The following is a 27,019-nucleotide window of genomic DNA, read 5'->3' on the forward strand; positions in this document are numbered from 1 at the left end:
TCACGTACCTGGATGTAAAGTCAACAGATCTACACGTTTTTGAGTTGCACAAGACCCTGCTAGTTAGGGTCTTTTTAGCTCTGAAATGGATGTGTGTTTGAGTGGTTTTGTTGCAGATTAAGCTTTTAATGGAGGAATGGATACACATGTACAGTCACAGAGTTATCTACTAGCTGGAGCTGAAAGCCCTTTTCAAACTTTTTGGAATGGATGTATTTTTAAAAAATCTGTGCTTTTCCCTCATCTTATTTGACAGGTTTTGGGTGCCAGTGTTCTCTTTTTTCGAAATGGAAACATGGGAACACTTCAGCTTTGCTTTCTGTTGCTAAGGTTTATTTCTTGTCATAATTATCTTCTAAGTATAAAATAAACTGCAGAATTGTTTCCTCAACATTGCTTTCTTTCAGAAACAAACTGTAGCTGTGATCCAAGGAGTGACAGCTGTAGTTATTGCTTCCATACCTGCAGTGGATGAAACTGTAAACTACAAAGCTCTTCTAGAATGCGTTTTAATATTAAACGGTGCGTACTTATCTGTTATAGAATACAGCATTCTACTGGTTTTTAGCAGATGAGTACACTAGGCTTTTTGTTTGACCTGACTGGCCTATGGAACAGAATTTACAGGGGAAAAGTTGGTACTGATATGAGCTCTTATTTATGAGACAGAATTAAGGAAACATTACTTAATCAGTCACAAAATCTAGAAGCTGGAACTTAGTTTTCTTTCTCCCAACTGTTCACCCAATGATAGATAACTTTCCTTATTCTGTGGCTTATACTATTTTTAAGGCAAAACTTATTCCATTGTTACTGATCCAAAAATTTGGCCAAAACCTGAGAGTTACAAAGCTGCCTAGATACTCACAGTGAGAATAAGATGTTAAGATGTGTAAATGTGGCAAGAGCTGGTTGACGTTGTGAGGCATGGTTAGTGTACTAACAGACTAGTGTTTTATGGGAATAACTTGATTCATTGCAGTAAATAATTATTTTATTATTCTTGTAGGTATTCTTCCTGCATTACCTGAATCTGAAAAAATGCTGTGGGGTGCTATCCAACGTGTATGTGAAATGTGGTGGGAAAAAGGACTGGAAGGGAAGGAGCAGTTAGGGAAGACTCTATTTATCATTCTGCTAAGAAAAAGCCTGAATAAAGATGCCTCGGTATGCTGAAGCTATATTGATTTTTAGATTATTATTGAATATTCCAAGAAAGATTATCCTTCCAAAGTACCTTTCATTTCAAGTTAACTTGTTTTCCATGTTCTAGTCCTTCTTGATTAATGAAACCTAGGAAACATGTTGGTTACCAAGTGTCTTTTTGGTGTTGCTTTCATAAGCAACATATTAAACTGTTGCCTTCTCTAGAACAAACTTTAAAGATTTTTTGGCATCAGTTTCACAAGTAAACTGGGGTTTTTTGTGTTCATGTGGGGTTTTTGTTGTGTTTTTTATTTCTTCACTCATTTGTGAAGTCCAAGGTTTCAAAAGCAGTTAACTCTTTTGGGCTAATTCAGGCTTTAAGTACTATGTTCAGCTATTCCTAGAGACTTATGTATGGGAAGCTTAAACTTCTGTTACTCTGTATCTTTCTACAAATAATGTCTCTTTTTTTTCTCTATTAATGGACTGAAATTATTTTTAAAATGTGTGTGTTACTTAAGAGTATTGTAGCATACATCTTTTGTGCTAACCCAGTAAATATCTCCTTATTTCTTTCATTTTTCCCCGGTAACTCCTTTCATTGTATAAAGTTTCAAAGAAGAATAATACAGTTTTCATCTATTTTGCATGAAATAGCATCTTTCTTTCTGTACTTGAGCATGGCTTCAGTTGTTGGAAGTCAGTATTTCTGCAGTTACACATATTTTTGTAATTTTTCCCAATGGTGTGGTGAAAGTCAATGTTCATAATTTTACAATCTGAAAATCTTCTGTCTGTAACAATGCATTTCAGATTCATAATTCAAAATCCTTTGAATGCTTCTTCACATTAAAGCTATACCTACTTCACTATAATGTGGACTTTTTTTTCCTGTCAGGGCGCAGATGTAGTTCGTATGTGGAATCTACATCAGACATTACTTTGTTTTGATTATGATTCAGAGGAGAGTAATGAAGTCAAGGACTTGTTGCTTCAGTGTTTTATGAGTGTAAAACACATTAAAAAAGAAGAGGTAAGTAAACTCTTATCGTACTGTGATTTTATGTGAGTGGGCTTTGGTTACTTTTAGTGGTTTTGCACTAAGCCTTTTTTTTTTTTTTACAGTGCAGTAGGTAGCAATACGAGACAAATCAGCTCTGACTCCAAGCTATAAATGGTTGATATTCTGTTTTGTTTGGAAAGCCATTTATTCCTATTCCAGATTAAAGTGTAAAAGTATATGTCTAAATCATCACTCAAGTTCTTGTATCCTGAGGTAATAAGAACCAAGTGCTTTGCTTCTAGTGCAAGTCCCTCAATACTTAAAACTATTCCCTGGTATATTTCTCTTTTTATAGCAGTTTTATTGGAGATGGGATAACTGTAGCAAAATGATTTGCCTTCTAAATGATGCCATTTGGAAGATTGCATTGCTATAGTCTGTTTTTAAAAGTAGCATAAGAACAACACAACTTTACAGCAAAATGAGAATTATTTTATTTGACTACCTAGACTTAGTGAAGAATTGCTCTATTGTTATTTTTAGTTTGTGCCTGTGCACCAAGATAGTAGTATCCAAGCTTTTTTTTCTGGTTAGGTGACAAGACAACTTAACATTGACTCTGAAGTTCTAACTCTTCCTTTCTTATTTCAAATATATATATTTACACTCTTTCATTAAATATATGGACTCTGTCATAAAAGGAGCTCTGAGATAGCTTTCATTTTAGGTCATTTTTTGTCCTCTTGAAAAAGTGTGTACCTGTATGTGGTGTTTGTCACAGTACTTAAAATGCCTTAGATATATTTAATTCTGTATTCATTATTTTCTTCTGTTTTATTTGAATCCACTGCATCACTTTAATATTTCATATTCATATAGGCACAGTAAATATTTGGAAATTACATATGTAAAATGAAACTGCTATCTAGGCTTCAGAGCAACTTGTAGGGTTTTTTTTCTTCCACATCTTGTGAGGTTTGTTAATATGACACACATTAATTACTACATAGATTTTTCTAAAGAAAGTTTGTACCTTGAATCTTTGGGTGAAACACAACCTTCAGTATAAAAGGCTGTGGGTTTTGTTTTTTTTTTAATTTTGGGGAAGAAAGTGGTAATAATCAGACTTGTACTGAATCTTTCTCCTGTCTTATCAAAACACATCCCTGTTGCTCCACAAGAACATCCAAGTTTGGTCACACTTTGTGCAGCTTTTGCTCTTCCCTCCTCCCAGTGATTTCTGCTCTCTTGACATTTTGTCACATTTTCATATGCCTGTCTCTTTCTAGTTAGATAAAGAGAGCTCCTTACTGCACTCTTTACTCTGGCATATGATTTAGTGGTTTAAATCCTTAATCCTGAATCCTTAGCTTTATGGCCAGAAGGATTGACTGAAAGTAGCAGCTCCCAGCTGGGAGCTGAATTTACATTCTGTAAGTCCATCCATTCTTTTCTGATAAAGGTGAAAGATCTAAACCACTGTTCACAAATGCAGATTCTTGTTGATTATGTCCAACCTTCTCAACAGTTCTTTTCACTGCATTACTAGTATTGCCTGCCAGGCATCAACTCAGAGTGCTGAAAACTTTGAGTGGACTTGGGGAGCTTTCTTAATTTCATGGATCTTTTTAATATTATTGAGGTCTGTTTATTGCCTAAACCTCTTTACAAAAAGCTTCAAAGACTGTCGGCACAGCTGGCACATCCATAGTCACTGTTGCCAGATCCAGTTCTGAACCTGACCTGCTTATTAGATTATGATAGTGGGTAGAACTTGATAGGGTATCTCTCTTTTCAGGGCTTCTAGGCCCTGAAAGAACTTCAGGCTCTTCATCTCCAAGCCTGAAAAGTTCTGACATATAATCAGGGATGCTTTGGCCATTCTCAGACTAAAATTAGGAAAAAGTCTATACCTACTGAGGAATGCTGCTCTGGGTTTAACATGGGAAGGAGGGGAAATAATATTTGCTTTTCTTAATTCTTCTTCTGATTATTCCTAAGCAAGTAATGTTGCTGAGCATTAATGTTAGAATTACAGAGTTTGAGCTTGGAAGGGACTTTTGATGATCATCCAGTCCAACACCCTTGCTCAAAGCAGTCAGCTAGATCAGGTTGCTCAGGGCTGTGTCTGGTTGGGTACTAAATATCTCCAAGGATGGACATTCCACAATGTCTCTGGGCAAACTACTCCAGTGTTCAGTCACCCTTTCAGTGAAAATAATTTTTAAAACATTAAAATAAAATTCGAAAAAAATATTCCTTATGTTTAAGAGGAATTTCTTGTATTCCAATTTGTGCCCATTGCCTTTTTTCCAATCACTGCCACCACTGAGAATAGTATCACTATCATCTTTACATCCCCTGTCAGGCATTTATATACATTGATAAGATCTCCCTGAGCCTTCTCTTCTCCAGGCTAAACAAGCCCAGCTCTTGCAGCCTTTCCTCGTATGAAAGAAGCTCCAGTCCCTTAATCAGCTTTGTGGCCCTTCATGGGACTTACTCCATCATGTTCGAGTCTCTGGGGAGCCCCACACTGGACTCGTGACTCCAGATGTGCCTTACCAGTGCTGAGCAGAGGGGAAGGATCACCTCCCTCGACCTGCTGGCAACGCTTTTCCTAGTGCAGCCCAGGATGCAGTTGACCTCCTTTGCTATAAGGGCACATTGCTGATTTCTGTTCAACTTGCCGACCCCAGGACCTTTTCTGCAAAGCTGCTCTCCAGCTGATCATCCCCCAGCCTGTCCTGGAGCATGGAGTTGTTCTTTTCCAGGTGCAGGACTTCGCATTTCCCTTTGAACTCCAGGACATTCCTGTTGGCACACTTCTCCAGCTTGTCAAGGTGCCTCTGAACAGCAGAACACCCAATCTGGTGTATCAACATCTCCCTGATATGGCTGCAAAATTGCATGTACTCTTGTCTCATCATCTAGGTCATTAAGGAAGATGTTAAACAGCGTTGGCTCCGGTATTTACCTCTAGGGTACGCCACTACTGACTTGTTGCCAGCTTGCCTTCATGTTCTGACCTAATGCACAAATGTGCAGAAGAACGTGTGTGTCAACTTCTGAAAATGCTACTGCAAGTCATGGGTTTTTTTCTGTCCTCCTCTTTTATTTGGAAAATGTCTTGCTAACCTTAGTGCTATGTTTGAGTATTGCTACAGTCAAGGAAGCTTATTGTATCATCCAACAAGGCTTTTTCAGTCAGTGCAATGTTCTGATATCACTTAGTTCACCCTTGCAATTTCTTCAGTGATCTGTTAATGGGAGTTTATTTTGGTAGGAAGTGAACTCTTATGCCTCTGTTTACCTGGCAAGTTGTAGTGGGTTTACCTTGGCTAGCTGCCAGGTGCCCACCAAGCTGTTCTATCACTCCCCCTTCTCAACTGCACAGGGGAGTAAAAATGACAGAAGGCTCGTGGGTTGAGGTAAGGACAAGGAGATCATAGAATATCTTGAGTTGGAAGGGACCCATAAGGATCATCAAGTCCAACTCCCAGCTCCTCACAGGACTACCTAAAACTAAATCATGTGACTAAGCATCATCCAGATGCTTCTTGAACAGGCTGGGGCCGTGACCACTTCCCTGGGGAGCCTGTTCCAGTGACTGACCACCCTCTCAAGAGCATTTTCCTAATGTCCAATCTGAACTTCCCCTGATGCAGCTTCATTACATTTGTATGTGTCCTATCGCTGGTCACCAGAGAGAGGAGATCAATGTCTCCCCCTCTGTGGCTCCCCTTGAGGAAGCTGTAGACTGCAATGAGGTCACCTCTCACTCAGCCTTCTCTAAGCTGTACAAACCAAGATCACTCAGCAATTACTGTCACAGGCAAAACACTCGACTTGGGGAAATTAATTTATTGCCAATTAACAGTGGAGTAGGATAATGAGAAATAAGAACAAATTTAAAAACACCTTCCCCCCACCCCTCCCTTCTTCCCAGGCTCAACTTCACTCTGGCGTTCTCTGCTTCCCTCCTCCCTGAGCAGCACATGGGGATAGAGAATGGGGGTTGCGGTCAGTTCATTATTCATTGTCTCTGCCTTCCTCCTCACACTCTTCCACTGCTCCAGTGTGGGGTCCCACCCATGGCAGACAGTCCGCCATGAACTTCTCCAACATGAGTCCTTCCCATGGGCTGCAGTTCTTCATGAACTGCTCCAGTGTGGGTCCCCACGGGTCCACAGGTCCTGCCAGGAGCCTGCTCCAGCATGGCCTTCCTACAGGATCACAGCATCCTTTGGGCACACCCACCTGCTCTGGCCTGGGCTCCCCCACAGGCTGCAGGTGGATCTCTGCCCCACCACGGACCTCCAAGGGCTGCAGGGGCACAGCCTGCCTCACCATGGGCTGCACCACGGGCTGCAGGGGAATCTCTGCTCCAGAGCCTGGAGCACCTCCTCCCCCTCCTTCCTCACTGACCTTGGTGTCTGCAGAGTTGTTGCTCTCACACGTTCTCTCTCCTCTCTCTCCCAACTGCTGCTGGAGTTGCGCAGGTTTTTCCCCCCTTCTTAAATACGTTATCCCAGAGGCGCTACCACCATCGCCGATGGGCTCGGCCTTGGCCAATGGTGGGTCTGTCTTGGAGCCAACTGGCATTGGCTCTGTCGGACACAGGGGAAGCTTCTGGCAGCCTCTTACAGAAGCCTGTAGGTCCCTTGCTACCACAACCTTGCCACATAAACCCAATACACAAATCACTTTCCATCCTTGAGGAAACTAGTTCAAAATAAAAGGGGAACCACAACCCATTCTGGAAAGACTGCAAGATAGTGTTCAGTTAAATTAGGTGTCTGAAACCAATTTAGAGATCTACACAGGAGCCTAAAGACTATAGGTCTGGGGAAGGATTTAATTGCTTAACTTTAAGCGAATGACCTGTGCTGCATTAAATGACCTTGGCTCAGACACCCCCTTGGGCCTGACACAGGATCTGTCATAGATCTCTGCCTTCTGGAAAACCATTTGAGTGTTTAAAATTGCTCTGTGTTTAGGTAGTGGCATACTGCCCTAGTCAACAGAACAACTTGGCTTCATAAAGCAGTTACTAAACAGCTGAATCACACTCCAGGCAATTAACATTCTAGGGACTTACATCCAAATCTAGATGTCTCAGTTTGTGAGCTGAAATCCAACTTCAATATGTGAACTGCCAGTACAGACCCAGAATGGTAACTGTCTGGGATTTTTCTAGCTCTGCACACAGGAGATTAAGTCTCCTGAAATTCAAAGTATTCCAACCTGTTGCTACAAAACTGTTGTACTTCTGTTGCAAGTCCTTCTGCTTGGGATTTTGCATCCTGAGGGAGTTTAGTTTTAGTGACAATCCACCTCAGTGTGTTCTCTGGTTTCCCTGCCTGGCTTATATTGCTAACGGTAGATTTCTTGTAGCAACATGTCCAACATTTCCCCAGTATCTCTGCTGGACCTTTATCTTACATTCTGTGTCTATTTCTAACATGCTAATAGTTATACCAAATATCAACATGACGCATTAATTGCCTTGAGATGTAACTTGACTCCTATATATAAGGGTTAGTATTTCCTTTAGTGCTTGCAGGCTTATTCTACAGTTCCTAAGAAAAGTTTACCTAATTCTTTTTAGAGTACACATCCCAGAGCATAGCTCTATAGCAGCTTAAGCTGTTATAACTCCAGGATGCAATGAGCGTGTGTTGCCATAGGCTAGCATTCCTATTTTCCTCTCCACAGTATGAATTGTCAAGCAGCTATGTCATGGGTTGATTGAAGGAGGTAGCTGAGCAGGTTTTTTTCTGGTAAGATTTTTTTCAGCCAGATTAACTGCCTGAAGTAGTTTATCGTGTGTCAGAAATGCGGTATCCTGGTTCTAGATGAGATTAAGCTGATACAGAATTGCACATTGATGCCTTGTTGCAAGATCAGGGAGTTCAGGTTTTCTGCCTTCCCAGACTGTGCTATTTAACACAGAGCAATATTTCTTAGAGGCTTATTTTCAGGCTGCATTAGTGGAGTGATCCTCTGAATTTGTATCTCTCTGTGATCTATGAAAACATTCTTGTTCAGGTGGGGTTTCCAATCAAACAGCTGGAGACCCCCTTGACCTTTTGGTTTGTCAGGAATGTTGATGGAAGAGTGCACCACTGGGACTCCAATATATGTATTATACCGCCAAAGTTGGAGATAAGTGATTTTTTTTTTTTCATTCAGTCTTTTTCTTTCTTGGTAGAAGAAGCTCTCACTGACAACAGGAAGGATTCCATCAGACCTGTAGACAAGGATCTTGACATTATATTTAATCTTTAGGTCTTGATTTTTATTATCTTCTGAATTACTTCTTGACCTGAAGGAATTTAAGCTATCAGTTCCACTAAAGGCCAGTTTCTGCCTATAGGCTTCCTTCTCTCTATCCCTACTCTATGATTTTCTAGCTCAAAGTGTGTCTGGCATTCTCAGCCTTGTTTTCTCTGTTTTGTCCTATGTCTGAACATAATTGTTGGTCCAGCTTCTGATGGAAGTGCCGTTGAACCTCTGCAAATTGTTCAATGCACTTTTTGAACTTCTGTCAATGTGCTCTTTACTATTGCACTTCCTTATTAATTTTCCTGATTTATTTTTGGTTAGAAAGCTGACAGGTACAAAGGAGCCTTACAATTTGCTGACTCACTATGTCTGATCAAACTTTTCAAAGTCTCAGAAGCTGGATGCCTTCACTTCATGTGGAGATGAGCCGGAGTGAGGTTGTCTGTACAGATACTGTGTAAGGCTCTAATTTCATGGGCAGATCTTGTTCATTTTGGCAGAGCAAGGGCTTATTTCCTCCATCCACAGCCTTCCACTGCCTTTTCTTGCAAAAATTCTGTTGCTCATCAGATTCGTCATCACAATTTCTCACTTGCTAAAATGGAAAAAAACTAATTAAGGAAAAAACTAGAATAGCTTTTTTCTTTTTTCATGAATTAAAGTATCTCCAGGAGGTTTGCAATATGAGGCAATAAGAAAGAAATTGTCCTTGTTAATCAGAACATTTCTTTTCCTCAGTGGCCCAGCTGTTCTCTGTGGCTTTGTTCAAAACTGTTTCTGTATCCAGTGCTGGCAGAGTTGTCATGCTATTTTATTTGTACCTTCACTGTCATTACAGTGTCATCCTGGAATGATATTGCACTTGACAGAGCTCCCATGATGTGGCCTTAATGAGGGTCCTGAGTTGCACAGTCCCTTATCATTATAGAATACTACCTGAAGTACACCAAAACAGAATGGATGTTGAAAAAAACGCAGGCAGACATGTAATCCACATGTTAATTTGTTTTGCGTTTTCTCTGCAGTATAACTACAGTAATGCTTGAATTCTGTCTAAAAATTAAGAATCTTCTTTTGATCTTTAAGCTCTGTATTTACTGGTTTTTGAGGTGGCTTTTAAATTGGGTATTGCTCTGGGGTTTGATTTCCTTTTTTTTCCCTCTTTTCCCCTCCCAACAGGGAAGAAGATTCTTGAGCTTTTTGTTCAGCTGGAATGTAAACTTCATTAAAATGATACATGGAACTGTTAAAAACCAATTACAATTCTTTCCAAGGTATGCATCACAGTTAGAGTTCTTAATGGTCGTTAAGAGGTTAGCTAAAATCTTGTTTGTCTCACACTTTAAAATACCTAGTATATTGATAAAATATATCAGAATCCAGAGACCTTCAAATCTGCTCAATATAACTACTGTATTGTTTCACAACTTCATTTAATAGTTGCTCTGCACATGCCTATGTGTACAATTATAGGTGTAGTAAAATGCTTCTTTAGCGTTAGCTAAAGCAAATGACTTTCATATAAACTGCTGTATTACTTGCAGTGTTTGTCTGAGAATTGCAGGTCCATTTCTGCTTCTGTAAGGTATTTTTATTTTTTCCTATCAGCAACCTCTAATTTAATTCAGTAAGATTCTATATAGAGACATTCTAATAAGAAGTGACTTGCAGGGTCATAGCCCGAGAACTGGACTGATGGATGGAAAATGTAGATTTTTTTCCTTTGATTATTCAGTGCAATGTTACAGAAGTAATTCTTCTTATTATGATCAGAGGCTTTCTAATGGTTTCAGTTAGAATAATATATGCCTGTACATCTTTATAAAGAATTTAAGGCATTCATTGTGAAATAAATGATAAAATACATGTGCTGATGTTTTGATTTTTTCACCATGAGAGATATTTTCTGTGTTTTTCAATAGTGCTTGGGTTCATTAATTAACAGTTAACTTTGTTTTTCCGTAGTTATCGGTGCAGACTTTCAAGATAATTTCTTCTTCTAAAAATAATGTTGATGCACAGAATTAAGAATAATATTGGTACCTATCAAAAACTTCACATTGTTACCTTTATGAATTGCGCATCAAGATGGTTAGGCTGCTTGCTTGAAAGTGTTTCCCATGTCTTAATACAGATCCTTGATGGAATACGTTTCAGAAGTTTACTTCAGGGCCTGGAAGAAGGTGTCAGGAGAATTCCTAGAGGTAATACTATGCTTGAAATTTTATTTGGATAGTTTCAAATTTCAAGGTGGAGAAGATACATGACTTTTCAACCTCAGAAAAGTTCCTAAGCAAGCCTTAAGGAATTATTTCCCTAAGGAAAATGTTGCCAAGGAATAAGAGCATGGCATACTTTGAATGTTTGCCCACTGTGATCAACTATTCATATACACAGTGTTTTTCGTAAGCACACTATTTATCTAGGTTATTGAAGCTTTTATTCAGCATGTGCAAGTCTGTGTATTTGATAGCTTATCTAGTTTTTATGGATTTCCATGGAGATGGTCAAAAGCATAATTATAGCATCACAACAATGCTACAGCCAAATTTCAGATACCAAATAATTCTTATTTACCATGTGGAGGTGCTTTTGAATTCCAAACTTGGTGCTGAGAATCAGATTATTTGTATATTCTGAAATTCTGAAAATCAATTTAAGCAGACAGAGGCCCCTAGCGTGGAAAAACTTGGGCCAAGCCAAGTACAAGAAGCCCTACAGTATTTATTATTGTATTACTGTGTTAAGAGTAGCATGTATGTGTTTTTACTATAGATACTTGAACATAACTGCATTCAGGATTTCATGCATCATGGAATTCATCTCCCCAGAAGTTCTTCTGTTCATTCTAAAGTTAGAGAGGTAAGTTCCTGTAAAGCATGACATGAACTAGTATCATCAAAATCAGATCAGTTACTATAAAGCGGAAAATTTCTATTTCATACTAGAATACTATACTAGGTCTGGCTAGAATGGAACTACTTTTCTTCATAGCAGCCTGTATGGTGCCATGTTTTGGATTTGTTGACTGAAACAGTGTTGATAACACCAATGTTTTGGCTGTTGCTGAGCAGGACTTGCATGGTGTCAAGGCTTTCTCTTCCCAGTCTGGGAATGAGCAAGTCTGGGGATAAGGAAGAAGTTGGGAGGCTCACAGCCAAGTCAGCTGACCCAAACTAACCAAAGGGATATTATATGCCACATAACAGCATGCTCAGCAATAAAAACTGAGGGAAAGTGGATTTTGGGGAGGTAGCCATTGCTTGGACACTGGCTGGGTATTGGTTTACTTGTGGTAGAGGTGGTGGGTGATTGCATTTGCATCACTTGTTTTGGGGTTTTTTTGACCCTTTTCCTTCACTTGCTAAACTGTCTTTATCTTGACTCATGAGTTTTCTTCCTTTTCTATTCCAGTTCTCTCCTCTACCCCACCAGGCAGGGAGTGAGTGGCTGTGTGGTGTTTAGCTGGTGACTAGGGACAACCCACCACAAATACTTAAAAAAATAGCATATTCTGAGAAGCAATATTGGAACAAATTTTAGGAGGAATCTTATAGTTTTGCATGAGATTTGTCTTTGGTGCTCAAAAGTAGAAATATAAGGGGATTTTTCAGAGTGCCAGAAATAGGTTTTGCTGTCTGTTGTCTAAGCTTTTCTTTACCTACAGAATTGACCTTTCTACAGCTGATCACGGGCATGAAAAGTCGTAAGCTCCTTGAGGCAAATTTAGTAGATGGGTCTGGAACTAAACTTATTTTTTATTTTTGTTATATATGGGGGGGGGGGGGGTATTGTATATATGTTTCTAGGGACAAGCCTTGATTCAGTTACAGATTCTAGTTGTCTGTCTTTAATTCATGAGAAAAACATCTGAAGCAGAATGAGAAGTGCACAAAGCTTTTTAAGACAAAGCATTTGTATTTGATCTGTGTCCCTTCACCTCCCATGCTTTCCCCCAAATATATAGATGCTGAAGTGTATAGTATGTGCAATACATAGCTTGATATACCAATATACAATCCTATCCTATTTTTTTTGCTTGCTTTGGTTTTTTGGGTTTTGTTTTTAATCAAATGTAAATAGATTCTCATATCTATAGTGAATTCCCTTGTCCTCTGATTCCTGATTGATGGAGTAGGCTTTTGACAGGGCATTTCATGTTTTTCAGATTCGGAAGCTTATGATCTTGAAAGAGGGCATTGATGTAAATAAATCTCTCTTTGAGTTGTGAGGGGAGTGGGTCTCGGAATAAATTTGAATGATGCATTCTTTTTCAGTATGCAAGAATTTGATTTAAAATGGTCCTTTAGAATCCAGAAGTTTGTGTAGCAAATAGGACAATAATCAACCACAGTCATTCACTTGAGTTATTGAGTGGGGAGGGAGGGTAAAGCAACATGTACAACTCTCCCTTCTGAATTCAGATTTCTGATTATAAAACCTATGTCCGTTTTGCAGATATCTGATACTCACTGTTCTAATGAAATCTATTACAAAACAGTACTGATTTGACATTAATCTCGGGTTAGAGCCATCGTTCTCATGTAGAAATAAGAGCTACATAGTTTCTATACCATGTCTTCAGTATATTTCAAAACTGTAGAAAAGGGATTCTTCCGCTATAGCATTGTTTCTGTAGATGCTATTCACAGGCTTCTCTGTCTAGCTGTAGCTGTGAATACCTGAAGTACTGACCACTAGAGGGTCAACTCCTTGTCAAACTGATCAGTGTTTCAGGTGGAGGAATTACTTCATGTCAAGTTCCATGATGTCCTTTTTCATACTCTGCTCTGGTCTTCTACTTTCCTCTTTTGTCTGCATAATTCAGATACAAAAATAAAAGGTGCTTTAGCTGACTAAGCACGGACCTGAGTCACAAAGAGTGCTTGTGAAAACTGAAAGAGAGTAGATTTAGATTAGATATAAGGAAGAAATTCTTTACTGTGAGGGTGGTAAGACACTGGCATGGGTTGCCCAGAGAAGTTGTGGCTGCTCTCTCCCTGGATGTTCAAGGCCAGGTTGGACGGGGCTTTGAGCAACCTGGTCTAGTGGAAGGTGTCCCTGCCCATGGCAGGAGGGTTGGGACTAGATGAGCTTTAAAGTCCCTTGCAACCCAAACCATTCTGTGGTACTTGCTTTTCATCAACGCATACAAAATGTATTAAGTTTATAGATTTGTATTTGGATAACTCCAGTTACCAAATAATGTTCCTTTGTTCTTAACAGAGAAATGGCTTATTTATCTGTAGTTGATAATTAAATGATTTCAAAGTATTTCTACAAGTTTTAAAAATAGAGCTTTTTACTGTAAAAAGACATGCGTGGTTGCTGTGAAACTGACTCTCTAGCCATGATTTTATTTCTCAGTTTTAGACCTTTCTATAGATTTATTAAATCTATAAAGTTATTAAATGTGGTATTTATTAGATCTCTCTTTTTATTATTTTTGTGACTTATTAATAAAATAAAAGGTCAATTAATATGTCTAGTTTTATCATTTTCCATAGTATGGGAAATTCTTTGGTCTTACATAAATGATGAAATGAGACAACTCCTGTCTACTTTTTGAATGTAGAAAGTACTGTTAAAAATGTTTTTCATGATTGGTTTGTTTGTTTTTCTCAGATGCTGTCTTATTTTCATAAACAAAGTAAAGTTCGTCAAGGAGTTGAAGAAATGCTTTATAGATTGTATCAACCTCTCCTTTGGAGAGCACTGAAGGTAATGATCCTTTTCAGAAAATAGGACTGTCTTTCTCCAACTACTAAATTTTGGGTTCCTCCCACATGTTCTGTAACTGCTTTTGAAATAAAATGGCTGTGGAAAAAAAATCAGTGTATTTAGCATCTCAGCTGTAGCAGAGTAACTTTGCAAGTTGTAATTAGGCATAGTTTGCACAACAATATTCCAATTTGTTAATATAATTTACTTCTATAGTTCAGTTCTGTTTACAGGTACACAGCGCGCTTTCCAGGATTGCAGTAGACAGTGGGACTAACACTAGGTTTGGTATTCACATCATCTTCTCAGTTGTATAATCTTGTATTCTGTTTTCCAGGATCTTTATGGAATGCTCAGTACTATATTGATCAAAGCCAGAAATGTTCAGAGGATGATTTAGTCTCAGCTTCTGATTAATTACCAGCCTTAGAATACAGCTCAATTAATTTATTAGAGTATTATTTTAGAAAACCTTTTATTCTAGTTTGAGTGAATGTACAGATTTTCATGCTATGGATGTGCTTTTATCCAAGCATTCAGGATGAAATTTCTGACCTCTAATACTTTTAAGGTAAGTGTGTATCTCTTCCTGTGGATTGCATGCACAGACTGAAGTTTACTTCAGTTTACCTGCTTCAGTTTACCTTCTCAGTTGCACTCTGTGATTAAGATGAGCCAGTCTTCCTTCTTTGTGGACAGCTTTTATTTTGTCTGAGGTTATGAAATTCCTTCAGTGAGAGCATACACATACTGTTGTTACAGCCAGCTTAGGTGCTGTTTAACATATACTGAAGTTTCATTTACTGATTGGTCACATAGCATCTTCTCTAGCCATAAGAGAAGTATTTAAGAAGTCTTTGAAAGTATTTAAAACAACTTAAAAGTTGTTTAAAATGGATTTTATGAGTTACAGTAAGAAGTTGAGAGCTGTTAGGTTTCAGCAGAACCCTGTGGTAGAAGTGAGATGGACAGACTGGTCGCTAGACCAGTATCTTGTTTGGCCTTACATTAAGGGTTGGATCCCATCCCTTTAGAAGTAATATAAACAAGGATCCTTCTGGATGAAACATATATGTTTTCAGTGCAAGAGAGTAATAGCTGCAAAGCATGGCTTTCTTTAATTTCTAACTTTCAGTCTCTAAAAAGAATAAGGGTTTTAATTGATTTTTGATAGCACTGCAAAATTTCCAACTAGTGTCTCGGAAACTTGGAAATTTCAGAGTGGTTAGAAAAACATGGTATTCCATTCTTAAGGGAGTTGCTGTCTGTAAGTGGAGGCTAGTAGTTAACTTTCCAAAGTCCAGGACTCAACTCAAATATATGATTAGAATACTTTGGAGGAACATTCTGTCAAACCATGTTAAATCCGCATAGTTTTGCTTGGAGAAATGCAACAGAAACGTTTGGCTTGAGGAAAAACCGTTAATTATTGATTTGCAGCAAGACAGTGGGAGAAGTTCCTGATTCCAGAAGTGGTTCAGATTTTTAGCAGCTCCTGTTCATAATTTTCACATCACTAATGGTTCCATTGCTAGAACAAATCTGAATTTTAGAAAGTTTTTGGGTGTGGTTTTTTGGTTGGTTGGTTGGTCAAGGGTGTTTTTGTTGTGGGTTTTTTTGTTTGTTTCATTTTTATCTTGACAGCTTCTACATATGTAGTTAAGCACTTTAAGCTTAGACGTTAACAGGCTTATCAAATAGGTCATGGAGAATTTGTTTTAATACAGCAAAATAGTCCAACTGTTGTGAACATAGATTTCAGAATGTTAAAAGGAGGATTGTAAAAAATTGAATGCAGCAATTATATGAATCATGTATGATTCAGTGCAAGGAAAGATTCTGAATTTCAAATGACTCAGTACCATATTTATGATAGGTGAAAGGAAATATGTGACTGAATGTCAAAATTTGGCAATTTATTTTTGGATAGGCTGCTGTCTTGCTGTGTGACTTTTGTATAGTTAATTTTTCTTTTCCATATAGTACTGATGCAGTATTTGGCATTTTTAAGATAACTGTTGCTGTGATTCAGAATCACCAGTAGTTTAAGATACAGAAGAAGGGAAGCTTATAATTGTCCTTACTGGTATGGATTCAGCTCCAAAGCTTGAAATGTCAGTTTAATTTTAGATAACCAGTTTAATGCTCCTATTTTACTCAGTGTACAAATCCCTAATTTAATACAGTGAAGAACAAATCTTGTTCTAGAACACTGGTTGCAAAACAGAAAGGGGACTCATAGAAGGACCTCTTTACCCCTCCTTCTTGCAGAAAGGAAAGCTACTTCAGTGGTAAGAATACAAAGGATTCCAGAACTGTTCATGTTGAAACTACTTGATTTCACCTCTGAAATCTTTAAACTGAGAATGCATATTTGTAATCCATAGTTCTCTTTTTTTGCAAATACTTAGATCACAGAAGCTCCCTTTGTGGCTTTTACCAACACGTATTTTATAAGCCTTTATGCAACTTTAAGTTTTTATAATATAAGCCCTTATGTAACTTCATCTTATTTCATGTCTTTATTATGAAAAGTAAGTCTCATGCAAACATAGCAGAAAGAGTTGTGCTGTGATTGGTTATTAGTATAAGAAGCTATATAAATATAAAAATACCGATATTTATTGTGAGATAAGTAGTGATGAAGCTATTTCTTATCAAGCTCAAAAAGTCAAGAACCACTCCTCCAGTAATTCAAGCTGTTGAAGTGATTCATTTAAAGTTGTGTGTTTGGTTGTTTTTCGTTTTTTAATGTCCCGCACTTCTAAACTAACTTTTACTGGGGAAAAACAGTGTTTATAATAACTGGAAGTGAATTTCAGGACGTGTAAGACCAGATGAAACTTAAAAGAAAGCTCTGAAAATTAACTGAACAAAAAAATTAAAATATTGTTTAAAAAGGTTCTGAAAGTTCCTCAGAATAGTACATAAAGGTAAAGAAACATTAATCATTTAAATAACTACAGAATCCTCTTGCATGGAAACATCAATGTGGAATAAAATAGGATAAGAATTTAAAGTCCTAGGTTCTACCTCTGTGAAGACATTTACTCTATTATGAGCTTGAATAGGTAAGCACATTTGGGATAAATTCCAATTAATTAAAGGCGGGAATTTAAACTGTGAGTACTCAGTTCAGAATTTAAGTGAACTTAATGGTATTCAGTGTAATGCACTTAGAAAGTTTATGAATATTAACTTTCTGGAATGGCCATGGTAGACAAGGTCTAGGTTACTGCACAAAACCATACTTGAATTAATTTTCTTGAAATATTAGTGCAGAAGAGCTATTTCACTGTGAATTCACATTTTAGCTTGTTATGCATTAATTCTTCAATATAGACAAGCTCAAAATTAAAGGATTTTCTACAGCTTTATAGGATTGAATTAAGAGTTACAGTCTTTTCACTTTTAGACTGTTTGTATTATACATGATAAATAAAGTAAAACACAAGTCCATAGCTAAAGAATATATATATGGGCTTTACTTGCCTTCATAGTATTAAATTTAGAATTGCGATGAATTTTGTTGGCCTGAAGAATTTGAAATTATTTCGTTCTACCTAGAGATGTGATCTACCATATGAGGATTGGTCTAGAAGGGAAATACAAAATAAATTGTAAATGAAGTAATTGATGCTCATTTCTTTTGTGTTTTTCTGGTTTTATTTGCCATTAGTTTATTTAGTTCTAAATATTACATGGTTATCCTCGTTTTTCTTTTTCCTGCCTTTGATCTGAATGTCTCTTATGACAAGGGAAGAAGAAAATTGGATGAATAGAACAGCCAGGATTTTCCCTGAACTGTCTGTTATCTTGCTGTTAAAATTAAGCCTACCTTAATTGTTTTATTACACTGCATATATATAGTCTTATATATATATATACACACCCATTTGTTTGTTTTAACTTGGACACAAAATCTAAACAAAATTCTTCCTTCCTTCTTCCTTCCAAGAGAAGTCAACACAGGCTTTTATCATTGCACTGCTGTCTTTGATAAATAAAATGTAGTCTGATGGTTAGATTTCAGGTTTCTCCCTGAGATGCCTTGAATTTCATCTTTTCTTCATTTCATTGCCTGCTCTCTTTTTCTATCCTTTAAGAGTCCACAGGGCCAATTATTTTTCACTGAGTGTCTAAATATACATTTTTTTCCATTTTTCTTTCCATTTGGGACTCTACAACCAGCAAAATTTATAGCATAACACACTGAAAACTATTACAAATGGTAAAATGTTTGAGGGTTATGAGGCTTGCCTTTGATTTTTGATGAGCTGCCTGGAGCTCAGAACATGGTTCTGATACTTCTGTGCATAGATGCAGAACTGAGTATGTTTCTGTTGGATAAGTTACTCTCCAGGCTTGCTGGTACTTAGTTTCTAAATACTGTTTTCTTGAAGAAATAAGCTTGAGCTTTTCAATTAAATCACCCGTCTCTTGACAAGAGCTTTAAGGTGACCAAGAGAAATCCCAACTGCTTTTAATATATTCAGCATTACAGAAAGCAGGGTCACTGAAGCTGATATTCTTTGAAAGCTCTTTGTAGTTATAACTCTGGTTTTACTGAATGGGCAGAAGTGTAAGGTAAAAAAAAATAGAAATCATATGTTACTGTAAGTTCTTCCATTTAAAAATTCATCTCTTCCATCTACTTAATTGAAAACACTAACTTGTTAGAAGTGATTGGAGAGCAGTGTTTGACAGGATATGCCTTTTGATATTAACAGTAGTAACATACTGAATAAATACTTTTTCCTTCGTTGTAACAGGCCAGAAACTCAGAAGTTCGATCAAATGCAGCATTTTTGTTTGTTGATGCTTTTCCTGTTCGTGATCCCAGTTTTAACACTGAAGAGATGGACAATGAAATTCAGAAACAGTTTGAAGAACTTTTTGTAAGTTTTAGTGAAACTAAAATGTTAAAAATGAAACTTATGTCAAAGCTAACTCAGAAATAAGCTGTTGATGCAATTAAAATTTATGGAATTTCTGGGTAGTATTCATAGGGAAATACAGGCCTGTGATGCCAAAAATACAAAAATAAACTAATATTTTAAATTCCTGTGGTATGTTAGTTGACAACAGATGACATGCACCATTTTCAACTCTGAAAAGGAAGTATTTGGAATTGTTATTCATTAATGAATGAAAGATGCTTTTGAAAGACTAGACGCGTGAGTAATGGATCTTGATCCTTACTTAACCTAGGGTTGGTGAAGAGAACTTTACATTTAATATGCAAGCTTTCCATGGAAGTTTAGTACTGTATTACTAAAACCCAAAAACCTCTTTACCAGTCTAGGTGGGTGAGAAGGGGCAGGTGGGTGAAAATAGTATTTTCATTAAGAAAATGTTTGGGAAATTCTATGTATGGTCTTTAAAAATGTAAACATCACATAATTGAATTTCAAAGTCTTTATATTGTTGCATAGGAACAGTGTTACATAGAAGTATGTAAATAGAAGTCTAAATATTCTTAATTATTCTTAATTAAGTCACAGATACAAGACTTAATGTGAGCTATTTAAAAAAAAAATATTTCAAAAGTCCAATTAAAAAAAAGGCCAATATTTGTCTTAATTTTGCTTCTGATTTAAATTTCCTAGTTTGCTGTATAATAAAATGCCTTGAGGGAATCTTATTGTGACAGTTCTTTCATAGTATGACAATTTGCGTAATGATTAAAAGGTAACGGAATGTTATTTGTTTATGATAGGTTAATGTCAAACAGCACAATATTGCATATACTCATATTATTATTCTTCTGTTTGTTTTAGAGTCTCTTAGAAGATCCTCATCCAGTTGTCCGCTCTACAGGGATACTTGGAGTTACTCAGATAACATCCAAATACTGGGAGATGATTCCTCCAACAGTTCTTGCTGATCTTTTACAAAAACTAACTGGAGAGCTGGCATATGATGTAACATCTGCTGATGTTCGATGCTCTGTTTTTAAAGTAAATCTTTTTTTCTGAATTTAAAATCATTATTGTATTTTCATATTTTAGCTGAGGCAGAGGTTTCTAGGATAGGCCACTTTAAGTCAAGGAAATTACTGTGCAAAATGACTTGGGCAATAAAGTTCCTAATACACCAAGTTTTGCACATGTATTATAAAAGCCACACATTTGGAATGAACAAATGCCTTTTAAAATAGTGACTGACTTTGTGATTCTCAACCACTTTACATTTCCAGTCTTATATACATGGTTTGGACCTGATAATTTAGTTATTTTAGCTATTAGAAATTATGCTTAGACTTGAAAATGTACACAGGCAGGTTTCAGTATGTTTCTATGTCACTGGTTTTAAACTATCCCAAGACATGCACGATTCCATTATGATTTTGTAACCCCACTTTGTGTTTCTGAGGTCTGGGTGAATGAAATTACATACTGTTTCTCTGGGAATGCCGGCCTCCTGTGCATTGTTCAGTATGTTAGGATTAGTTCATCTACATCTTTCTGGGATCTGGTAAATAACTAGTAGCTTGGACAGAAAAATGAACTCCCTAAGCAGTATTTTCACTTAAAGATTTTGTGTATGCATCAATTCAGCCTTAAACTGGAGCTATCTTCATGTTAATCCTCACTTGCTCCACTCACTGCAGCTGCTTGGGGGTCTATACTGGATAAGCAGAAAGTGCTGGCTTAAAAATAACGTGTCAAAAAAGACGTCTGTTTAATCTGAAATCAGCAGAGTTTTAGGGAGCTGGTATTGCTATCACAAAAAGTACTTGACGCTGTGCCCTCAGGTAGAAGGCAAGACCTCAGTGTAGTTCTGAAGCTACTTCAGCTGAAATGAACTCACTGAACACAGTTCACTGGAAATCTGAAATAACCGTAGCAATGTTTAATAAAGAATATTACAAGAAAAAATATGCATGTTCAGTGTCCCTACTTAATTTAACTTCAGAAGTGTCATGGTCCAGTTCATCAATTTTTAGCTACATCTTTTCTCAAATCTACTCTTTAAATTATTTTCTTTTTAGTATTTTTTTTTTTTTCTTGCAGTGCCTACCAATAATTTTGGACAACAAACTAAGTCATCCATTACTGGAACAGCTCCTGCCAGCAGTGAAACACAGTCTTCATGACAATTCAGAGAAAGTGCGAGTGGCTTTTGTTGATATGCTGCTGAAAATTAAGGCTACCAAGGCTGCTAAGGTAGGATAAGTGACACTTAGTAAGTAGCAAGGAGATAAAATCAAGACATTTATTTTTAAAAAAAAAATACCTTTTGATACTACTGCAGGATTCCTAAAAGGGGAAAAAAAAAAAAAAAGCATGCTTAATGTAGTAATACTCTTAATTTCAGATTTTCCCTTCTTCATATATTTAAGCATATAACTGAGTTTATTTCTAAGACTTGTAGATTCTGTTGCTGTTAGTCACTTCTGTTTATTTGAAAGGTTTTTATCCCAATATAGGTAGTAGTATAAAAATATTTTTTTCCAGTGATTTTATGAATTCTGCTGAAATCATGGTGTCCATGAAAAATCTTTTTAAATAAATAAATAAACAAAGAAATTGTGACTGGTCCTGGTGAGCTTTCAACCTTTCCATATAGCTGTTCTTCACAGAAGAATTAACCATAGGCGTTAGTACTGTGGCTGGATATTACTACAGCAGAGGGTTTCTAGGCATGCTGGAAAGTTTGCTTTTTAGTTGAGCCAAGTACACGTTTCTCCTCTCCCCCACCTTTTTGACTAGTTTGGGATGATTAGTAGGTCCAGTGGCCTTTCTGTACTTATCTGCTTTTTCCTCTGGTTGCTGCTGGTGTCACAGGCGCTCAGCAGACCTTTCGTCAGCATGTTTCTGTCTTCCCTGCCCTCTCGTGGCCATGCCAGGGCAGAGCGGCAGGTACAGCCACCCTTCCCCGCTGGCTAGCTCAAATCAGGTGTCTCTTACCTTCTAAATGCTTAACGCCTTTATCGAATTGCTTTTTTACTTTTATTTACCTAGTTTTATAATTTCTACTTGCCTTTTGTGGGCATGTCCTTCGGGATTTTGTATCTTTTTATTGTGATTTATGCATTTCTGTCCTGCTGTGGACTCTTACTTAGGGTGATACTGTCCAGTCTTAGGCATTATAGCATCTTTGAGCTCCTTCTCCACTCTCTGCTGTTAATGGTTTCCTAATGTCAATTTTATATTTTATATTAATCATGTTTTTGTCTCTTGCTAAGCCTAATTATCAGGACATGCTTATCTTGTGCTAGGCACATGGACTGTGTGAAGTCAGAGGTATGTGTCTCTTCTTCAGGAGAGGATTAAATAAATACTTGGTTTGTCAGGTTTTTAATGCTTCAGTGCTCAAGGAACATAACTATCCCTAACACAAGAACTACTTACTTGCCAAATGTGTGCATTCCAGCTTTGATGACAGGACCTCAAAGACATATATGTTGAGATTAGACGACTTCAGTATCTTCCAAATTCCCCAGAATATGCTCAGAAGAGAAGATAAACGGGAGGTGATATTAGAATTGAGAGCTTTCGGCTTCTTGTACATAGGTTCAGGATAAGGATTATAATAACGCAACAGCAAGTTTGGTAATTCCATAATACATACCTCAATGCATTGATTAGGCAAAGTCCACAGAATATGTGAAATGAAGACAAACACTGCAAGTACAAGGTATTATCACTCAGGCTGTCAGCATGAAAAATTTCCAGCAGGATCCTGTAATGTTTACAGATTTCCTGAGATTAACAATGTGCAGCTGTACCTTTACTTAGACAGTTGGTTCTGGCTGTTAAGATTATTGGAGATAACTGTAGGAGGCAATTCAGAGTTAAAAAGGTAGCTTCAGAATCTAAAAGATAGCTTTTTTTCCTGAAGTCTCTGGTTCAGCAGGTTCTAAAGCCAGGTAAATCTGAGGTAAAACAGCAGAAGTATCACTGTGACACTGGACCTCACACTGATGGTGCCTGTGTTTTAGGAGATGTATCACTTGGTTCATAGAATCAGCAGAAACAACAGATCACAGAACTGTTGCTGAAAGTGTTGGACTCTGAAATCTTAATCAGGATTTCGGTCATATTCTTATTATTTATTATTTTAAAAATACTCAAAAAGCATATTCCTCTGATAATCTGATTACATGTCACTTTTATAATCTTATGTATTTTTTAGTATTAATTTCTACATCATTCTGTAACCTCACAGGCACTCAGCACCTCTCGTGCTGAGTTTGAACTCCTCATAAGATATGATATACAAGTATGATTTAAAGAACTGGTACCTACAGTAATGATTTGATCCATTAATATCAGTTATCTGTATAGTAAAATACAACAAAGCTTTTTTTAACTTGTATTCAATATCAAAAATGCTTTAAATTGATTTTTTTAATGTTGCTACTTTGTGTACAGTCTTTTAAAAACAAAGTATTCATGCTGCTGTTAAATGTAAAAATTCTTGTTTGAAAGTTATTTGTCATTCAGTATGAAAGTTCAAGCAAACAATCTTTTTGGCTTTCTTGAATTGTTCTGAATGTGCTGCCATTAAAGACAGGAGAACGATAATTCTGAACATCAGGATTTTTTTTAGGTATAAATTTATTCTTTAGGCATAATGGATATCTTCCATCTACTCTGTCCTTTATTTTTATGTAAAAGATTCAGATCTTTTAAAGGAAAGATCAGCTTTACTAAAAAGAAAAAAAAAATCCTAGTAAGTGTTAGATATTTTGTCAGTAAATTCCTTTTTATTTAAAAACTGTGATAAGTATCTCTGGTAAGTCCTGGGGTTACTGTAATGCTTACTTGAAGGACCTTCTTTTTATGACAATTCTAGCAGGGATGCCCATAGTTTGAAATCACAGAGTAATTAGCTGCCTCAAATATTTTCTGCTGAGGAATAAAATAATATTTTTCAATGCCAAGAAACCCTTTTTTTTTTTTTTTTTGGATGTGGGTTTTTCTTTTTTTTATCTGAAAGTGCACAGCATAATTAATTCAAGATGTGAGTAGTATTACTGCTGGCATAACAAGCTGTTTTTTCTTTCTGAATTTCACAGCCTTTGATTACTGTGTTGCAAATAAGCTAGAGCTCTGCTGACAACGGGATGCATTTCTCTTTTGGGATGATTTTGGAAAGGGTCTTGTTCTATACAGATTTTTAGGGCCTATACTGTACTTGTAGATAGTTTGGTCCTACTTTGTGCTCTGACAAGAATATGAAACATGGCATATAATGACAATTAATTATATTTTGTGGTGCTATCCTTGTAGAGTAAACAGTTCTTCCCTGCAATTGCCCTAATTGCATTAGCATTGCAGGTATATTGAGCTAGAATTGCTAGAACCAGAATTTTACCAGTCTATCAGAGATACCGGGAGATTTAGAGGTGCATCAGAACAGTAAAAGTAGTGTTGTTGCAGCAATATGTGACCTCAAGTAAATGCTCATATTTTGGTAAAAATTAAAAATGCTCATGCTTTTCTGGTAAATGCGATTTATATTTGTTGATACTTTTGATGTGGACAACATTTAATAAAGGTAATTGGGTTTTCCTCTTTTTTTAACTCCTTTAATATCTTTTTCTCATTTTAAAAAGTTCTGGAAAATCTGTCCCATGGAGCATCTTCTGACTCGCCTGGAAGTTGATTCACGGCCTGTGTCACGACGCATAGTGAATCTCTTATTCAACTCTTTCTTTCCCATTAACCAAACTGAGGATGTGTGGTGTGAGCGCTGTGTTACTCTAATCCAGATGAATTCAGCAGCAGCTAGAAAGTTCTATCAATATGCTTATGAATATACTGCCCCCACCAATATAGGTAAAGTATAAAACCTTATGAATCTTTGGAAATAACTAGTATCACACCATGTAATAGCTTTTTATTTTTTTTCTCTAACAGTGGTTGCTAGATCTTTTGTTTTTAATATAGTGTTAGTTTGTAGTTTTTGAAATTCTTGACACCAGCAATGAACCCTGCTGACAAGAGTCGTAAGCTTTTTCAAAAACGAAGAGACCAAAGCTTTTTGTTTCTGCTCTTAGATGCTGTAGGTAGAGATAACAACTCTCTAGCCAGCGTTGTTATCTGGACTCTTTTTTTCCTCTTTCTCCTCACATGTACTAACTATCTAAGTTAATATTTATTTATCATGCAGAAATAGTGAAATGAAATACTCTGGTTCCTCAAGTGATTTGAGATCTTTATGTGGAAGATTCTATAGAAGGTGAAAAATATTTATGTCTGATAATCTGATTATCTGGGATTTGTGGATAGCAGTGTTTTCAAGTTGCTCAGAGAAAATCTAAAAAGCTGTCCTTCCTATTAAAAGCTTCAGAAACTTTCAGTGAAAAGTGTATGCAGAGGGTATCGCTGCTTTTTATAAAAGTAACCAAGAAGCAAGTAAAATCAGGAAAATTTTGTTTCAGAGGAGTTCTGCTATTATAAAAACAAAGTAGTCAGCATGGAATGACTTGGGTAAAATGCCCAAGCCATTGAGCCTTGACTGATTACCTTGGTAAGGTAGTTTTGAAGTAACCTGTACTAGTGTATTTCAGCTAGTCATCCTTTCACCAGAGTGGACATAACCCTTTCATTTTTATCTAGAGATGAGTTCCTCATTAAGGAGTGCAATGGTTAGCCTACTACATCTTTTATAAATAATTGGAATTAACTTTGGAGGGGATGTGTTATTGAACATAGGTCATTAAATGAATAGCTATGCCAAATGAATGTAGGAGTTGTGGGAGCTTCCTCTGTTCCTGGTTTGATAAGGTGGTGGTTGTTGTGGGTGTTTTTAGGAGACTTTTTTAACAATAAAATCACAGAACCTGATGATAATGTTGCCATTACTTCTTCATACTTGAGGATATAAAACATTTTTACATTTTTCCATTTCCTTTTACCAGGAAATTTTTTCCTTTTTTCCTAGTTATTTCTGGTTCTGTTGCCTGCTTTTTCAGACTGGCTTTCCAGCATTACATTAGAAGTATTTACTAGCAACATTCTTAACAAATAGTAAATGTCTAATTTATTCTTATTATATTTAAATGTAGCTAAATTGATGCTTACTATTCGGCGCTGCTTGAATGCCTGCATCCAGAAAGCAGTGAAAGAGAGTCTTCATGATAGCAATGATGATGATGAAAGTGAAAAGGAGAATACAAGTGTAAGAAAGTCCACTTTATGATAAGTTCTGGTAATGCTTTTTCTGTGGTGCTTAATTTGAGACATAGGCAGTTAACGATACGACAGAAATCTAAAGGAAAGCACTTGGGCATCTGTGGAATTAGAAGGGAAGAACTGCCATTATGGTGTTTTCACACCCTGCAATAGGAGAAATTTGGTAAAGTAGCTAGAATAAGATAGGAGGAATATAAAGCATATTTTAAATGAATACTTCCCTAATTCCAGTACTAATTATAAATGTTTGGTTTTGCAATTACATTATTCAAAAAATTAATGTTGCAAAATGACTTGTTATATATACATATATATATATACACACACTAAGACTGAATCATGGAATTCATGTTCTGCAACAAGCACAATGCCTTTTTGAAATGAATAGAAGGATTTTCAGGGTTTTTTTAAACCTTATTGTAACCTAAATTTATATTTGAGAGTATAATACGTAATATCATCTAAGTGTTTGTATTTCAGGTGTTGAATAATGTGTTGTCAATAAATGATGTGGCCAGCATGGCAAGTTTATTGGAGATTACTGTAATACTCTGGAGAAGTATCCACAAAGCACTAGATCACAATCAAGATGCCAAAGATTATGCTATCAGAAAATTTTCTTCTGTACTTCCTGAATATTTTAAAGTATTTAAGGTAAAGAAAGCCTAGATTTTCCTGTTAAGTGCTTAGTATTTTCTTCAGCTGCTTTCAT

The 27,019-nt window shown here is 36.7% G+C and overlaps 1 protein-coding gene across 1 annotated transcript in view; it reads left to right on the forward strand.

Moving 5' to 3' along the window:
- NCAPG2 (non-SMC condensin II complex subunit G2) overlaps nt 1–27,019 on the forward strand; it is a 52,250-nt gene that overhangs the window by 5,148 nt on the left and 20,083 nt on the right. The window contains exons 4-16 of the mRNA XM_074868515.1: nt 408–522; nt 1,010–1,167; nt 2,045–2,179; nt 9,617–9,711; nt 10,572–10,641; nt 11,213–11,299; nt 14,063–14,158; nt 18,931–19,056; nt 19,939–20,118; nt 21,175–21,327; nt 24,726–24,948; nt 26,181–26,293; nt 26,788–26,961. Coding sequence (XP_074724616.1) covers nt 408–522; nt 1,010–1,167; nt 2,045–2,179; nt 9,617–9,711; nt 10,572–10,641; nt 11,213–11,299; nt 14,063–14,158; nt 18,931–19,056; nt 19,939–20,118; nt 21,175–21,327; nt 24,726–24,948; nt 26,181–26,293; nt 26,788–26,961 — 1,725 coding nt within the window. The remainder of the gene's footprint in view (nt 1–407; nt 523–1,009; nt 1,168–2,044; nt 2,180–9,616; nt 9,712–10,571; nt 10,642–11,212; nt 11,300–14,062; nt 14,159–18,930; nt 19,057–19,938; nt 20,119–21,174; nt 21,328–24,725; nt 24,949–26,180; nt 26,294–26,787; nt 26,962–27,019) is intronic.

This window comes from Strix uralensis, chromosome 1, assembly GCF_047716275.1.
Source record: "Strix uralensis isolate ZFMK-TIS-50842 chromosome 1, bStrUra1, whole genome shotgun sequence".
NCBI lineage: Eukaryota > Metazoa > Chordata > Aves > Strigiformes > Strigidae > Strix > Strix uralensis.